The 19,477-nt window shown below is 37.7% G+C and overlaps 2 protein-coding genes across 2 annotated transcripts; both read left to right on the top strand.

The window, feature by feature from the left end:
• Positions 1–10,728, top strand: LOC311606781 (putative olfactory receptor 5AK3; the record flags this gene model as incomplete). Its single annotated transcript, XM_084798194.1, has 2 exons — positions 1–205; positions 9,768–10,728. Exons 1-2 carry the CDS (start codon positions 168–170, stop codon positions 10,726–10,728), a joined length of 999 nt encoding a protein of 332 aa, XP_084654320.1. The 5' UTR covers positions 1–167.
• A 6,817-nt stretch (positions 10,729–17,545) lies between these two features.
• On the top strand, positions 17,546–18,490 carry LOC311606813 (putative olfactory receptor 5AK3; the record flags this gene model as incomplete). Its single annotated transcript, XM_084798223.1, has 1 exon — positions 17,546–18,490. The coding sequence occupies one exon, from the start codon at positions 17,546–17,548 to the stop codon at positions 18,488–18,490; it is 945 nt and encodes a 314-aa protein (XP_084654349.1).
• Positions 18,491–19,477: the final 987 nt, after the last annotated feature.

Raw genomic sequence — 19,477 nt, 5'->3', positions numbered from 1 at the left:
CAGAAACATCCAGCTGAAGGATAGGCAAGAGGAAAGGACACGGCAGAAGAAAGCAACCTTACGCCTCACACTGAAGGCCCATCAGGTGTTTCTTGTGGCTTTCAGCAAGCTGCTTCAGGTAGAGAAAATGGATCCCAACAGCCAGATGCTTTCATTAACAGGAAGAAATGTCCGGAGAGTGCAAATATGTGATGGATGAGAAAAGGTAAGCCCTGGTAGGTACATTTATGAAGAGTCATGTCTCCCCATGAAGATGTTCAGGGAAGTGCCTGAGAAAGATTCCAGAACAAGGTGTGGTTATCACATAAGGTGACAGTTTGCTCCACCTATGTTTTTGCTCATTAAAATCTCTCAGGAAAAAAAAAAGTTAAGGAGTGGAAGACAGCTACACTAATGATCTCCATCTTATGTAGACTTTGTGTGTGTGTGTGTGTGTGTGTGTGTGTGTGTGTGTGTGTGTGTGCTCAATGTTACAGTTTTTTAATTTTCATTTACATGTACCACACATACTGATCATTATCATAATAATTCACCATTCCCCCCCTCTCTCTCTCCCTCCCTCCCTTATGCTGATTCACTTCTCCCTCCTAACTTCCATTTTTTCTTTTTTTCTTTTTTTCATATAGGTCTTTTCCAGGTAGCCATGACTGTGGCATGTTCATGGTTGCAATGGCCATAGCGTATCAAAAACACAGAGTCTCATAGCATTCCTGCCCACCCTCTTAGTCATGTGATGTCTTCCATTGTCCTACCTCTTATGTAGCCTCCACAGGGATTGGACGGAAAAATCAATATATTCATTTTTAATTAAAGGTTTCGAAAGGACAAAAATGTACAAGAAAAAAAGCTTATAAAAGAAAAGCCTATTAAAAAACATTTTCTTGTGGCTATAACATGTTTGTGCTATTACAAAAGTCAAAAGCCTTAAAGGTTTTTAAAATAAGAATTACAGTAATATAAAGTTAATTTATCATTATTTTTAAATATGTTTTATTAATCTATTCATATTACATCTCAATTGTTAGCCCATCCCTTGTATCCTCCCATTCCTCCCTCCCTCCCATTTTCCCCTTACTCCCTTCCCCTATGACTGTAACTGAGGGGGACCTCTTCCCCCTGTACATGCTCATAGGGTATCAAGTCTCTTCTTGGTAGCCTGCTCTCCTTCCTCTGAGTTCCACCAGGCCTCCCCATCCAGGGGACATGGTCAAATATGGGGCACCAGAGTTCCTGTGAAAGTCAGACCCCACTCTCCACTCAACTGTGAAGAATGTCCTGTCCACTGGCTAGATCTGGGTAGGGGTTCAAAGTTTACTGCATGTATTGTCCTTAGCTGGTGCCATAGTTTGAGCAGGACCCCCGGGCCCAGATCTGCCTGTCATAATGTTCTACTTATAGGTTTCTAGGACCCTCTGGATCCTTCTATTTCCCCATTCTCCCATGCTTCTCTCATCTAGAGTCCCAATAGCATGTCCTCCCCTCTGTCCCACTTTCTAGATAAGTGAAGACATTTATGGGACATGCCCCTTGGGCTAGTGTCCAGATAGAAGTGAGTATACACCATGTGACTCTTGCTGCTTCTGGGTTAACTCACTCATTATGATCATTTCTAGTTCAATCCATTTGTCTACAAATTTCAGGAATTCCTTGTTTTTAATAGCTAAGTAGTATTCCATAGTGTAAATGAACCACAGTTTCTTTATCCATTCTTCTACTGAGGGACCCCTAGGCTGTTTCCATGATCTGGCTATTATTAATAAGGCTGCTATGAACATGTTTGAGCAAATATTCTTGCTGTGTGCTAGAGCATCTTCTGGTTATATTCCAAGGAATGGAATAGCTGGGTCTTGAGGAAGCCCTATTCCCAATTTTCTGAGATAGCACCAGGTAGATTTCCAAAGTGGTTGTACTAGTTTGCATTCCTACCAGCAATGAAGGAGTGTTCCTCTCTCTCCACATCCTCGCCAGCATGTGGTGTCACTTGAATTCCACACACATATGGTCACTTGAGCTTTGACAAAGAAGCCAAATCTATTCAATGGAAAAAAGATAGCATCTTCAACAAATGGTGCCGGTCTAACTGGATGTCTACATGTAAAAAAATGCAATTGGACCCATATTTGTCACCATGCACAAAACTCAAATCCAAGTGGATCAAAGACCTCAACATCAAACCAGAGACACTAAGTCAGTTAGAAGAAAAAGTGGGGAAGAGCCTGGAACACATTGGCATAGGAGACAACTTCCTGAACAGAACACCAACAGCCCAGGCCTTAAGGTCAACAATTAATAAATGGGACCTCATGAGGCTGAGAAGCTTCTGTAAGGCAGGAGACACTGTCAAGAGAACAAAGTGACAGCCTACAGACTGGGAAAAGATCTTCACCAACCCTACATCTGACAAAGGTCTAATATCCAAAATATATAAAGAACTCAAGAAATTAAACACCAAACCAAATAACCCAAATGAGAAACGGGGCTCAGAACTAAACAGAGAATTCTCAACAGAGGAATATCAAATGGCTGAGAATCACTTACAGAAATGCTTAACCTCCTTAGTCATCAGGGAAATGCAAATCAAAACAACTCTGAGATTCCATCTTTTACCTATCATTAATTATTAGTAGGGTAAAATTTATGTGGCCTGAGTGTGCAGTATTTATAAAGTCTGAACTAGTGGGGATTAACATTTAGAACTTCACAGACACCTGCCTACTATTCACTGACTCACTCAAAGCAACTTCATAGTAAATATCCTAGTCATATTTTCAAGTGTGATTTATGGTACTATAATAACCACCGTACCCAAACTAACATGGGTGGGAAAGGCCTTAACTCATCTTACACTTCCAGGTCACAATCTACCACTGGCAGAAACCAAAACAGGAACTCACAGGAGGAACTTCAAACAAGAACTGATCATAGACCAAAAGAGAGTAGTGTTTACTGGATTGTTCTCCCTGGGTCACATTCAGGGACTGTTTTATATAACCCAGGCCTACACACACACAGTGATCTGGGCCCACACACATAGATTAGCAATCAAGAAAATGCCCACAGGTCAATACAATGGAAACACTCTTTCAAAGCAGGTTTCTTCTTCCAAAGTGTATGTAGCTGAAAACCAATATTAGCCATCACAGCAAGTTATAATGTTTGGTCTTTATATGGTATATAATGTACTTTTTCTATATTCATATGTGTTTATGTACACAATATTGTATTACAGTTCTCCAAAGTATTTAGTTCAGTAACATGGTTTTGTAACCTACAAACAATAGACTAGGCCATGGAGCTCAAGTATGTGGCAAACCATACCAGCTATGATATATTGTAACTACACACTGGTGTTTGTCCAACAGCAAAATCATCTAATGATGCATTCCTCATCATTGAGTGATGTGATATTACACTTCATAAATATCTTAAATCAACACTTAGGCTTCAAAAATGTTAAGTGGACAAAACCAGAGTTCTTACCACACAGGGGAAATATTGAGAAGCTTTTGGAGTTGATAAATATAATTATCATTCTGATTGTAGTTAGGACTTTATTAAATGTGCACAGTTCTCCTTATTAATTGTATATAACTTAGTAAGAATGTTTGGGGAAGAGCTGAGATGCAACTCTGTGATAGAATACTTGCTTAGTTTGTACAAGATCCTAAGTTTAATCCCTAGCCTTATGGAACAACAAATTTAGAGGAAAATAAAGGAGAGACTTGCTTAGGAGTAGAATAAATAAAGTCAAGAATTATTTATGTAAATTGAACTCTCACTAGATTGTTATATATTTAAGCTATTAATTGTGAGAAAAACAAGATAATTGAATGCCAAAATACAAAAGCAACATGCATTTTTAAAAGGAGTAATAACAGAAGTAAAGAATACAAAAGCATGACATATAAAAGCAAATATCAAAATTGTGGAAGCACACTAACATATATTGTCATCTATATTAATAAAATGTTAGAGATAACTGAAAAGTCTGACAATGGAGAAAGAGCAAATTAAACAGATTCAGAAATTTGGCTTTCAGTAAAATATAATACAACCACAAAAGAAGTTGGGGCCTCTCTCTGTGCTGACATACTTAGATCAGTCAGAATATTAAATGAAATACAAGCATCTCAAGATGCAAAGCACCATGAAGAACACTGTCATCTGTGGGTAGTACATAAAAATATAAATATTAATGTGCTTCTAAAAACAATGCATAGCTTTTAGCTTGCTAAGTGACAAGATGTCAGGACAGAGATGATCTCCAAGCAGGAAAAGACAAACTGGAAATCAAGCCTCAGAGAAGGCTATGGCTTTTATTCTATGCATTTGTTACATTTCGAAATTATTACCGTACAGGTGACTTGTTACTCTGAAAGAAGAAAGGAGCAGTGCAAAGAGTGACAGAAATTGGAAGGAAGGAAGAAATTGTCCCAAAAGAAAAGGAGGAAGAGAAAGAAGGTGAAGAGATAGGATGAAAGGAAAAGGAGTGATAAACGGAGAGTGTGAGGGAAAGGGGAGGGAGAAGAACGAAAGAAAGAAAGAAATTGAAATATTTTAAAAAATCAAGCAAACGGACCTTAATGAAAGTAACACAAAAACAAACTTTGCCCCCTCAGGAACTCTGTGGTTTTTCAGCAGGGAATGACAAATGAACATTATTTTTCAATTCCATTTCTGCCCCTGGAGCCTCAGGGTCTCTGAGTACTAATCCCTTAGGCCCAAACTATTCACTTCCTGATGGGGGGAAAAGTGCACAGGAAGGCTTAGATTGGCAATTACCTTAGCCAGCTGCAGAAAAGGACTCTAGGGGCAATGTCAAGGTAAGTAAAAGAAAGCAAAGCCGATCACCAGCTTAACTGGACTGTGGTGTGAGCAAGAAACTGCAAAGCAAAGTCCAGCATGATCCTCCGAAGACCAGGAGGCCACTTCCCATCTCTGGTGACGTAACGAAACAGGACGAGGGGTTTGGTTTGGCTGCAAGGGAAAGATTGTGAATGAGAAGATAACACAGTGGAGCAAGCTTCCAGCTCCTTAACCAAATCATCAATATTGTGTGCTAGCTTAGCCATTCGGTGAGCATTCATTTAGTGTGGACTCCTGTTGCGGAAAGTTCATACTTTGATGAACCTCACATCACTGTAAAGCCTGTTCACATGTTTTTCCGTGGGGTGAGTCCTGTGCAAAACAAGCTGAAAGAACAGAATTCCAGAACTTACAATTCCAGGAAACTGCTACCCTTGTATCCAGGTGCTTTGCCGTTTTGCAATGCCACCAACAATGCTGAGATATTTAGTAGTTGTGCGTCATGCTTGGTGTTTGGAATTGTATTATTTTTACTGTGGTAATCATAATATGTGTCCCATAAAATCATGGTGTTAGTGTGATGATGTCACCATACTAGTAATCCACATGTCCATAATGGGCAATAGTGACATTGGAATTACTCCATGTGTCTGTTTGTGATTCACAGAGGACACTGGGGAAACAACTTGTTCCTGTATATTACTAATTTTCTAACTTGACTTTTCTAAATGCTCAGTTTGAGAGTCCCTTAGAATATAGTCTAGAGTTACATATCTGTATTATAATTTTTTTCTCAGACTGTAACACCTTTTCCTTTTCTCAACCAGGTCTTTGAGCAAAAATGTGGAATTTTATAAGGTTCAATCTGTTTGTCTATTTTAATGAATTTTACTTTTAGTGCCATGTCTAAGAACTCTTCACTGGGCCCTGCCCTCTGTTTCTTCTAGAATCTTGTGGCTTTATATTTTGCATTTATATGTGTGTCTGCTATTTGGGTTAAGTGCCTGTATGTGGTGTAATATTTGCGTAGAGTCCATCACGTTTCCTTTGGCTGGCCAAATTCTCCAGAGTCATGTTCACACTCTAGTTCATTTAAAAATGAACAAGCAAGCTGAGTGTGGTGGTACATGCCTACAATCCCAACGCTAAGGAAGGCAGAGACAGGCAGATAGATCTCTATGAGTTTGAAGCTAGCCTGGTCTACAAAGAGAGTCTAGGACAGCCAAGGCTACTCAGAGAAACCCTGTCTCAAAAAAACCAAAATAAATAAAAAAGATGAACAAGTACCGAGGTCCTCTCCCAAAGGCTTCTGATCTCCCAAAGGCTTCTGAAGCTTTGTTCAAGTCAGAGGGCTGAGCCTATGAGTACCTACTCCAGAGCGCTCTGTTCTGCTTTATATATGTGCCTATCTTTCCACCAACATTAACATTGAACACTATAGCTAAAATATAGGTTTTTGAGTCAAGTAGATTGATCCTTTGTCAGAATCACCTTAGACATTCTAAAGACTTTTCTCTGCCCCATACATGTAAAAATATCCTGGTATGTATCTCAAAAAGATTCTTACAAGTCTTGATGTAAATTATGTCACATTTGTGCCCCAACGTGACGTTTTGTTTCATTGAGTTCCTAACTCATGAATGTGGCTTGTCTCTATGTTAAGACTTTTAGTTTTTTCACCATTTTTCTATTTTCAACATACCAAAATTACATAGATTCTCTTATGTATTTTCTTTTTGGTGATTTTAAATTATATGCACACTGCACACTTTTTTTTTGAAGTACTGAGACTAGGTATAGATTTACTTTATTTAAAATATGTTTATAATAGCCTTTTCTTATTGTATTATACTGAGAAATTTCTCCATCACACACAAAAAATAATAATTTATTTGGGTCTATTCTTCCTTGACCCATGCTTTACCTGTGAGGTGGTAGAAAGGCTGGTGTGTCTTTGTAACTTTGTATCTTTTTACTGGGATACACAATGTCTAAAACCAAAGCAATAACAGTATCATCCTATCTAGAGAGTACTTTATATTTTCTTCTTCAATTGAAAACAGATGTTTTCCATACTATTTTCTGATATGGTTTCCTCCCCCGCAATGTCTCCCAATTCCTCTCCACCCCAACATCTGGAGTAGCAAGCACTTTTAAATGGACTTAGTCTAGATCTGTCTGATAATTGCTTTCTTCCCAAGGAAGATGCCCTTGGAAGGACTTCATTTTGCCTCTTTTCTGACATATGTAAATGAGGAAATAATTTCCTAGAATTTACATTTTTTTCAGCCCTCATTAAACTAGAACTGAAGGCAACAGTGTCTTCCTCATCAGTTAGATATCTCCTATAGTGCGTATTTCTCAAAAAATTGAAAGTGCCAGAGAACCCATAAGAACACTGGCATCGGTTTCCACATTCCACCACTAAAGGTAAATACTTCCTGACCAGTTTCTCTGTGATGGCACAACACTTCTTAGAGTTACTGTGGGAAAAATAGTGGAGTGCTCTCCTGATGTGCTGGGTATAGGAGATATTTTTTCTCTGTGGGTTACATTGTGAAATAACATGTTATATTTGAAAAAAAACGAACTAAATGGTAAAACAAAAATTTAATCTCATGTTTAGCCATGATACAATTAAGTATCTAATTTTTTAATAGCCTGGGGTTGTGAATATTGCTCAAGGGTAAAATGTTTGCTTAACATATAAAGCCCTGAGGTCAATACTCCACAATGACAAAAGTCTTTTTGACTTATTAAATACGAGAAGATAAAATATTGAGCCAGTGATAGTGATTTACCCTACTGAATCCTCCGGGTGTAGTGATGAGAGGGCTGAAGGGAATATTAAAGGAATGAGGATTGTGTGGATCCTTCTGGAATTGTTTCTCAGCACTTTGGATAATAACCAGTGCAGAGACTTCCATAAAGCAACTTAGAGCTTGTAACTGTTGGTTATAACTCACAGGCCAATAGCTTACCTGAGCTACTAGAACTTCCTTGGCTTACTAGCATGGACATCCATACCTGATATATAAAGAATGGAGAATGATATTTTAAAAAAAAAAAAAAAGGAAGAAGAAGCTAAGAAGGGAGGAAACAGAAACTTCCAGGAAAAAGGATCATTTGTGAAACTCTCAAGCAACCCACCAAATGCAAACAGAGAGAGAGAGAGAGAGAGAGAGAGAGAGAGAGAGAGAGAGACAGACAGACAGACAGACAGACAGACAGACAGACAGACAGACAGACAGAGAAAGAAACATTGAGAGACCACGGCTATTATAAGAATTAATTATTGGAGGATGTACAAGGTCATAGGTATGTTTATAGTAAAGGCCCTTGAGATCTCTGTTCTCATGCCTGAGTTATAAAGGGAGAAGATTGTCATCTCTGTTGCTGATTTGTCTTTTAAGTCAATTTGAGCCTTTTTTTCTCTCATATCTCTTACTTTTCCACTATGGAGTGATACAGTAAGAAGGCCCTCACCAAGTGCACTTCTTCCATCTCTGACCCACTAGCTTCCGGAACTGTAAGTCCAGTAAATTTCCTCTTCTATATAAATTGCCAAGTCTCTAATATTCTACTATAGTGACACAAAACATGCTTGTGATGATTTCTGAAATGGCCTAAAGTAAACCAATGTCCCCATGTAACAGCAGACACATCACCAGATTTAAAAACTCAAGACACCCAGTTGATTTTGGATTTCAAAGAAACAATATTTTTTAATCTCTTATTATTCCTTATGTAATGTTTGGATCACATTGCAGCTAAGATTGTATTATCTGAAATCCACATTGTAAATATTTACTCTGTTTTATGTATGGCAACCTTAACACATGACATTCCAAGTTTCCCTGTTGTCAATACCCAGATAACAGATGAGGATTCCAGAAGCTGAGATCTCTAAAAGTAGGAGTGAAGAACTAGTTCAGGCTTGAAGGAAGAAAGAAAGAAAGAAAGAAAGAAAGAAAGAAAGAAAGAAAGAAAGAAAGAAAGAGAATAAAGACTGGACCTAAAATGAAAATGCTGTGGGAAGTGCAAATTATCTCTCTTATAAGATATCCATTTTATAAGACAAACACATTAGATGATAGTTTTAAAACAGGTAACAATAAATCATGTGATGAAATCATCAAAAATGGGGAGCATTACTTTCATAGACTACTTCTAATTGTACCCACTATGACTACAAATAAATGATTGAAAGAATGGAGGAACAAGAAAAACTATAGGCAGGCAGATGTGGTGGTGCCCCTCTGTAATCTCAACACTCAGGGAGGCAAAGGGAAGGTGGACCTCTGTGAGTTCAAGGCCAGCCTGGTCTACAAATTGAGTCCTGGACAGCCAAGGCTACACAGAGAAACCCTATTTCAAAAAACTACACACACACACACACACACACACACACACACACACATACACACACACACATTTATTACAGTAGAAAATTATGTCAATCTACTTTTGGGTTTATTGTTGTTGTTTGGGTTTTTGGTTGGTTGGTTGGTTGGCTGGTTTTGGTTTTCAGTTCTTTAGATTTATACATTAAAAGTCAGCATTCTCCTATCAAGTATGTTTTATTTGAAAATAAATTACTGGATCAAATGTAGACCTCTTATAGGCCTCTTCCCCTAGATACAGATCAAAACTACTTGTATTTATCATGAACAGCTAGATGAAAAATGTAATATGAGGAGACCAAGAAAGCAGCAGTGAAGAGTCCTTACTACTTTTGCAGAGGACCAGGGTTAGGTTTTCAGCAAGCACAAGTCCAAACACCACAGTTCCAAAGATTCTAAAACCCTCTTCTGGCCTCTGTGAACACTGCACACACGCATACATTAGAGAAACACTCATACACATAAAATAAATAGAGCTTTTTTAAAGTAATGTAAAATAGAAGAATCCTTTCATTTCAAGAAGTTCTAATTTTTCTTTCTTGTCTTGGTCCCCTTCAGACTCTTGGAAGCCATGTCACAAGGAAATGGCACCGAAGTCACTGACTTCTACCTTCTGGGATTTGGGGTCCAGCAGCAAACTCAATGTGTTCTCTTCATGGCATTTCTTGTGATCTACATAACATCCATGGTGGGTAACACTGGCATGATCATCCTCATCAACGCTGACTCCAGACTTCAGACTCCCATGTACTTCTTCCTACAACATCTGGCTTTTGTTGATATCTGTTACACATCTGCCATCACTCCCAAGATGCTGAAGAGCTTCATGGTAAAAGACGACTCCATATCATACACAGGATGTGTAATACAATTGTTGGTATATGCCACATTTGCAACTAGTGACTGTTACCTCCTCGCTGTGATGGCAGTGGACAGGTATGTGGCAATCTGTAAGCCCCTTCGCTACCCCATAATCATGTCTCGACAAGTCTGCATACAGTTGGTAGCTCTTTCTTATCTCATGGGATCAATAAATTCCTCGGTACACACAGGATTTACATTTTCATTGTCTTATTGTAATTCCAAAGATATCAATCACTTTTTCTGTGATGTTGTCCCAATCATCACTCTCTCTTGCTCCAACATTGACATTAACATCATGCTACTTATGGCTTTTGTGGGTTTTAACCTGACATTCACTGTGTTGGTCATTATCTTCTCCTACACCTACATCACGGCCGCCATCCTAAAGATGTCCTCTACCGCTGGGAGGAAGAAAACCTTCTCCACCTGTGCCTCCCACCTGACAGCCGTCACCGTTTTCTATGGAACCCTGGCTTACATGTACTTACAGCCTCATTCTGACAGTTCTGAGGAGAAGATGAAAGTGGCCTCTGTGTTTTATGGCATTGTGATTCCCATGTTGAACCCTCTGATCTACAGCTTGAGAAACAAAGAGGTCAAAGAGAGTTTTAAAGCAATGAGCAGGAAGTTCTTTAGACTGAACTCTAATCCTTGATACGGGGTGGGGGGGGGTCATCAAAGTGTCTGATAGACATGTTCCCACAACTTAACAATTCTGAAGCTGAAAACGTGTTCAATATGAATCATTGCTACTTACATCAATATGTAATGTCTTAGACTGTGGGGCAAATCCTAAGACGTGCTGCTAGGTAGGACTCATTTTCCATGTAACGTCACTTAGAAAGCATTTTACATTTCTCAAGAGGAAGTGTTATAGGCATTATTTGAAATTTTAAGAAACATGAATAAAACTTTAAAGGTGTTGTTTCAAGTATTTTAATGGACAGAAAATCATCTGCTTCTTCATAATCAATATTAAAATTAAATTTTTCTTAAATCATCTACAGTGGAGTCCATTATGAATCTGGTTCTAATTGTTATACAAATGTACACATGGCTATGTGTGTTACTTTAATATTATCTTATGGTTCAGGTAATGTTTTCTACCCAATACATCTCACATATCTTACATGTTTAGTGCTTCCCAGCAATTATTTTTCAATTACTATCCTTCTTATCCTTACTCCATATCTTTCTTGCCCAAGGAAGAGGAATTCCTGAAAGCATTTTCCACTCTATATACAAAATATGCATAGGGATAGATGTCTATAAGCTGCCATGAGTTTATGAAGGGCGTGTAAACAATGCTTGTTTGCACTAATAAGATCTATCAAAACTCACTGAAAGGTACATTGGAGGATTTTGTAGCAGGAAAAGGAAGGGGAAAATTATGAAATTATATTATAATCACAAAAGTTTTTTTAAGTGCAGGTGGAAAAATGTCTTTACCTAGGGCTGACTTAAAAGAACATAGAATTCTTTAGGTGAAATGAAAGAAGAAACAAACTCAATTTTTTAAAATAAATATCAATAGTCAATGTAATATTACAAAATACTTTCCTCTTAAAATTTAAATATTCTTAAATTTAAGTTAGATAGTGATTTCATTTCACTTACTACATTGACAGCTATTTTTCGCTACATTGATATCCTTATAAATATAAGGCCTTGAACAATATGAGAAGACGCTAAACCTGATTCATAACAATAGAAAATAAGCTATTGTTAAAGATCAATGAGAAAGAATTGTCCTTTCTAGAAATAAATAAGTAAAAGGCCTTATACAGAAAATTTAGATTCACTAGTCAAAAATCACTAGCTCGGGTAAGAGAGGGCTGGAAGCATGGTTCAGCACTTAAGTGTGCTCGTTCATAAGGACCAAAGTTCAGACCCTAGCCCCTTTATAACTAGCTGGGAGTCCTACATCACCTGTAACTCCAACTACAAGGGATCCGATGCCTCATTTTGTCTTCTGCTGACTCACAAGTACATACATCTTCACACACACACACACACATTCACACACACACACACACACACATTCACACACACACACATTCACACACACACACATTCACACACACACACACATAAATAAGTAGATTTAAAATGACTAACTGTTAAAAAATAAAAAGGAACAGAAGGAGTGGACGGGAGCAAGAGAGGTTAATGAACAAACAATCAAAACAAATTACATGTATATACAAAATTATGATAATGAGACCCTTTATTGTGATTAACATGTGCTATTTTTTTTTTTAACAATCACTAGTGATTGTTGTTTATCCAATTCCAAGTCAGCCCAGGAGACCTCAGATTGTCAAGAGAGTATAGATCCCTTAGGCCCCAGGTATAAACTTCCTGATGAGGAAGAAACATAGAGGTTTCCGTTGACAATCACTTCAACCAACCACATAGAGAAAATCTGGAAGCAACGCCAGTGTAAGTAAAAGAAAGCAAATGTCATTTTTCAGTGTCGCTGTGATCACTGTCCTATGAAAAGGAAACAGCAGAACAAGAGGGTTAGAGGCAGAGTCCCAGCATGCCTCACCAAAGCCTAGAGGCTGCACCTCATCATGGGTGAGGTAACACAATGGCATAAGGGGCTTGTTTTCATCTCCTGGGAAAGAAGGTGAAGAACAAGCAATTGAGTCAACTAATCACTGTTTGGCAGGTGTGATCACAGCCGTTGGGTGAGCTCGCTCACTGCCCTTCCTATGCTGAGAACGTTGCATAAATTTGTTTGTCTGATGCTTGAGTTGCTGCACAGCTGCCTCAGTGCTTTTTCTACTAACTCTGTTTTCAGGCTTTAAATATTCATAGGATCACAGGAGATTTTAAAGATAATGCTGAAGTTTCTCTCTCAGTGTCTTTATCTTGCATAATAAGCCTAGGCATCAAACCCATAGCTTTGATGCTGGTACAGTGCCCATTTGGTTATATGGTATTTTCTCACTTCTTTAGATATATTCCAATACCCACCATATTAGCCAAGATATCAAATGTCCATCACAGATCTGATTCCACACAAACTTTGCTCACATTTGCCCATTATAAACACACCACCTCAACAACCTACAAGCTATAACACAAGTCAATAACTAGTCCCTTCTTTATCTTAAAATCTTATCATCTCGATAATATTTTAAGTAAAATCATGCATCCTATGACCTTTGAAAATTAGCTGTTACCATGGAGAGCCACCATTTGTCCATGTTTCTTTCACTTTGATCCTACATCCTATTTCATAGTGTAGTATAATGTGATTTGTTTAACCAACAATTTGCTAAAGAATGTTTTAGCTGTTGACACTTTTAAATTATTGCCAATGAAGCTTTTTTTGAAATTTTTTTGCACATTTTGACATAAGCATAAGTTTCATGTACACAAAATTGGCTAGGAGTACAGGGACTGGACGGTATGTTTGGGTTCCTTAAATACTACCAAATCATTTTCGAAGCACAGTTATGACACTTTACACACCCACAACTATCTATAAAAGACCATGGCTCCAGTTCTTGCCAGCTTTAGATTTCTCACTGTGTCTGTGTTAGCGATTGCCACGGCCGTGCAGCGACGGCTCGCCATGCTCCGTGTGGTCCTATCCCACCAGGTTAGTAATTCACATCCTCATAATGGCTAATAATCCTGAGTGGGTTCATGTACCCATACATAGATTCCTCTGGTGACGTAAACTGTTCATGTATCTCACCAGTTTTCTAATTTTTTTCATTTATTCTATGAATGATAGTCACTTAGTTTAGATATAAAATCTTTTTCATCAACTCTACACTAAAACTTTTTTCATATTCTTAACCAGGTTTTTAACAAAGCAAAACCTTTTGATTTTGAGAATTTAATTTGTTTCTCTATTTCCATTTATATATTTTACTTTGCCCATCAAGGATAAGAATTATTCACTAGGCACAGGACACAAAACTTTTCCTACTTTTATACTGTTTCATGACTGCACTTTTGTACTTAAATATATTATGTCTTTTGAGTTATTTTATATAGAATGTGGTTTGAACTGAGCACATATCATCATCCTAATGATAGTAAATTAATCCTCCAACTCCTCCAAAATCTACACACTCCCCTTTCTTACTAACCTGATCTTGCCCTCCCACCCCCACTAACACACACACACAAACACACACACAAACACACATACCACACCACACACACATACCACACCACACCACACATATATCACACCATACACACACACACACACACACACACACACACACACACACACACACACACACACACCTTTTTAAACCCGTTAAGTCCAATTTGTGCTGTCCAGGTACTTTTGGATGTGTGTTCATCCAATGGAGCATGGTCCACCAGGGGCCACGCCCATAAGGAAAGCTGACTGCCCCTCTCTCAGCAGCTATCCACTTACCAATAGCTCTTCAACTAAAGGTTTGCTTCATGCTCACCTCCTCTCTTTAAGCCGGGATTTTTGTCTGGCTTGCACTAGCACAGACCTTTTGCATGTTATCACAACTGCTGTTAGTCCACATGTGCGACTGCTCTGCATCCTTTTCCCTGATGATCTCTGAGCAACAGGAGGAGAGGGTGCGGTACAGATGTACAATTTAGGGCTGAGACTTCTGCCGTCTACCATTCTCTGCATATTGACAAGTTGTGGGTCTCTGTTTTAATAGACATCTACTGCATTAAAAAAAAAAAAAAAAGCTCCTCTGAAAAGAGCTTAGAGATCCATAATCTAAGGGTATAATGGAAGTCAATGGGAATTGCTTCAATACTATTTCAATTCTGCAAAATAACAGCAGTAGGTGTTGTACTAGGGCCTACAGCCCATACAGCCACAAATTGGCAGCCACTGGGATTTGTCAATGCAAATGGTGGGTGTTTTAGACATGAGGAGGGCTCTGATTCATGCACTTAATTATTTTTTATTAACTGATTTAGATGTTCTAACTTTTTTCTTCAGCATGAATTTTTAAATAATGTTTGAAAATTAATTGGCATCATCATACCTGTTCATCAGTTTGAGAAGATTCATGCTTCGTTGTGTTGATTGCTACAATCCATGAAGTGTTCATTTCAATATTTTTTATTTCTCTTATAAATATTTTCCAATTTTCTGTAACTAATCTTATTCAGAAAAAAAGAAAAATAAGCAAATAAATTTATGGACAAAATTATGGACTATTGTAAAAAAATGTGCTAATGTTTGCTCTTAACTTGACAGGAAAAAAATCTATGGAAAGCATCACTGATGTTTGAAGACCAGTTGCTTGCCTCATAAGATCAAGAACAAGGTGAATGTATTCTCACCCCTGTTAGGATATTCATTATACTTACAAAAGCTCTACCCAGTGCCTAAGTGCATAAAATTAACACTTTTCAGGAATGATAAAAATGGCACTGTCCTACTTGCACAAGATATTTTGTTGTTTTTTTTAAATCTTGCTCCTGTATTAATGTGAGACTCTGAGGAGTATTTTTTCCTTTTGTAATATCTATATTTGGCATTGTGGGTATTAAGGGATACCTAAGTCAGAATACATCACAAACCATCTTTCCACATAGTATTTAATTTCCCCCTTATTTTTGGTGAATTCTCCAGGAATTTTCTCAATTACACTTATTTATTTTGTGTATGTTCTTCTCTCTCACTCTCCCTCTCCCTCTCCCTCTCCCTCTCCCTCTCTCTCTCCCTCTCTCTCTCTCTCTTCTCTCTCTCTCTCTCTCTCTCTCTCTCTCTCTCTCTCTCTCTCTCTCTCTCTGTAATTACAGTATGATTTCTTCATTCATAAGTAATTTCTGTAATTATATATTTTACAGGTATAAAGGTCTATTTATATGAATTATAGTTATATGAACAGTAATTCAACTCTGTAGAGTATGCTACAGAATGGAAACAGTACCTAGTGCTCAACACTATCTTATGTCTTTAAATAATTATAGTTCCACTTATGCTGTGTGGATGGTGTGTGAGGTTTAGCTGAGTTGTTTGAGTCCCAAAGATAATGCTTTTTTACTGTAGTTTCTGCTTTCTCCGATGGTGTTTGTTTCTGTCTCCAGGTTTTAAGTCCTTGGTGACCTGTGTTGGGTACTCACGCTGTAACTCATAGAAGCTCTGTTGTCTGTGGTGAGCTGATGGCCTGTAACCTACAGCCTAATGGGTATTGGTGATCTGCTTCAGAGGGCTCTGAATCAAGGCTGCTTTAATACTCCTCCTGGTCCACTCTCAGTAGACTATCAATACCAATCCCTAAACCTTTTAAGGATTCTAAAAGGTAATATAACCAATCATAAGCTTTCCCTGTTGCTGGCTTAGGATTAGATATTCTTGACTCTAATAACTCAGTAATCAAGATTCATGAATCCATCTTCTCAGGCACAAATTTGTACAGTTGTTACAAATCCATGTACTTATGACTTTTAAATCAAAAACCTTTATTGTGCATTTTATTGAAATAACACTCCTTTAAAAATAAGGCAGGCAGATACTGTAGAGACGCTTCTATGGTTAAAATCACTTGTTGCTCTTTCAGAAGGTGCAAGTTTGGTCCCCAGCAACCACATTATAAACCTCATAACTGCATATAACTCAAACTCCAGGGCATCTAATACTTTTTTCTGGCTTCTGTGAACACACCACACATGTCCATCTCTCTCTCTCTCTCTCTCTCTCTCTCTCTCTCTCTCTCTCTCTCTCTCTCTCTCTCTCACACACACACACACACACACACACACACACACACACACACACACACACAGACTCACAGACACACACACAAACACATATACACCTAAAATAATAAAAAGAAATATTTAATAAATACAATAGCTATAAAGAAGAAAATCCCTAAAAATCAGTGACATAAAACAACAGAATTCTCAATCACACTGAGTTCTGTGGAAGACTTACAGTGTAGAAAGGAGAACAACTTTAAACTCAATGTGATCACCAGAGTTCATCTCTGGAAACATTTCACAAGGCACTAGAGTTGGATCATCATCTAAGCTGTACAAAAACATCATCAAGCCACAAAAATTATGTTGACCTTTTAAATGTTTCAAAAAAAAGTCTTTCATGCACTTCTAATTTCAAGAGTTTAAAGCATAATTAAGAGACTAATAAAAAAGATGAATGTTTAAACATTATGCAGGCTTTTGAGAAGGTCAAAATTATATTTATATAGTGCTATACACAAATACAGATGCCTGTATATTAGAGAAGAAAAGTATAAGATTGATATTTCTTAGAATTATACTCAACATTGATTTATTTCCATAAAGTATTCTTTATCTTTAAGTGAATCTATTGCTAAATGACATATACAAAGCAACAAACCCTTTTGTGAGCTTTTATTGTGGATATCAAAGTAAAGGATGGAGTGAAAAATATGAATTTTTCTTAAATTTGATGAAAGATTTTCTTTCTTCTTTTGCTCCTTTTCTTGATCACCTATAGACTCTTGGTAGCCATGACACAGGGAAACAGCACTGATGTCACTGCCTTCTATCTCCTGGGATTTGGGGTCCAGCGTGACATTCAGCGTGTCCTCTTCATTGTGTTCCTTCTCATCTATGTGACGTCCATGCTGGGTAACACTGGCATGATCATCCTCATCAACGCTGACTCCAGACTGCAGACTCCCATGTACTTCTTCCTACAACATCTGGCTTTTGTTGATATCTGTTACACATCTGCCATCACTCCCAAGATGCTGCAAAACTTCATGGTAGAAGATAAATCAATAACATTTAGGGGATGTATAATACAACTATTCATTTACGCAATATTTGCAACCAGTGACTGTTACCTCCTCGCTGTTATGGCAGTGGACCGGTATGTGGCAATCTGCAAGCCTCTTCGCTACCCCATAATCATGTCTCGACAAGTCTGTATGCATTTGGTAGCTTTTTCTTATCTCATGGGATCAATCAATTCCTCAGTACACACAGGATTTACATTTTCACTGTCCTTCTGTACCACAAAAATCAATCACTTTTTCTGCGACATTCCCCCAATTGTCACTCTTTCATGCTACAACAATGACATGAACTTCATGCTAATTTTGATTTTTGTTGGCTTTAACCTGATGTTCACTGTGTTGGTCGTTATCTTTTCCTACATCTACATCATGGCCGCCATCCTAAAGATGTCCTCTACCACTGGGAGGAAGAAAACCTTCTCCACCTGTGCCTCCCACCTGACAGCCGTCACCATTTTCTATGGAACCCTGGCTTACATGTACTTACAGCCTCATTCTGACAATTCTGAGGAGAAGATGAAAGTGGCCTCTGTGTTTTATGGCATTGTGATTCCCATGCTGAACCCTCTGATCTACAGCTTGAGAAACAAGGAAGTAAAAGATGCTATAAGAGCCACGGGGAAAAAGTTCTTTAAATTGGATTTAAATTATTAAAATTCAGTATATTATAATGCCCAGTGGAAGTGTGTTACTGAAACTGACATTCATCTAGAATGTTCACAAACCATCATTGTAGCTCATTTAGTAATTTCTGTAACTGAAAACATTGATCTTTGAAATCGTGTCCAGAGATTCTTTCATCTCTAGAACATTTCTAAACATCTCACACTTCTCGTGAGAAGTATTCATGGAGATTATTCAGATACTAAGTAGTAAATGTATGCCAAAAAAATCTTGTCTCAAATGTATTTAAGTATACAGATAATCCCTACATTATCAAAATTAATGCTCATTATGTTGCCATTACTTAAACAGTGATCTACGATGAGGTCCGTTGCCAATTATGTTCAAATTATTGCAAATAATATGGATGTTAAATAAACTTTTCTATTCACCATAATCTTTTTACCCAAACTTTTATTTCTGCTCAATATTTGCACATATGTTACCTCCCTGATACTTGAAAGTACTTATATGTGTCAATGGTCATCCTCTAACTCAGTTATCCCCACATCTGGGAAAAGTAACTCCTACGAGCATATCCAATTTCTATCTCCAATAAAGGTAATGTTTAAATGAATCAATCTAAGAACTTCCCAGTAAATATCCATTTTAAAAGACATATGGATCTATTTTACTTAGGCAAATAGCTATAAGCTTCAGAAACTCAATGGGAATTCCAGTAGAACCAAAGAGCACTTTGAGTCAAAATGCAACCATTGGCAGGAAAGCTATAATACCATATTGCACTTCACATCAGTGACCCACAGGAATGAAGAAAAGACCAACTGCCAACAAATTGCCATGCAACGTAATTTGTTTCTCAGGGGACACCTTAATCAGGCTATATGATATACCTAACGCACACACACACACACACACACACATACACACACACACATTAGCCATGTAATCTCTGTTAAGGAAAAAACTCATTATTATACCATCTATGTTTATTAATTTCAGGAATTTATATATATA

Source organism: Acomys minous, assembly GCF_964271855.1.
Source record: "Acomys minous genome assembly, chromosome: 10".
In the NCBI taxonomy this organism is placed as follows: Eukaryota; Metazoa; Chordata; class Mammalia; order Rodentia; family Muridae; genus Acomys; species Acomys minous.
This window is presented reverse-complemented; position numbering and strand designations above follow the sequence as displayed.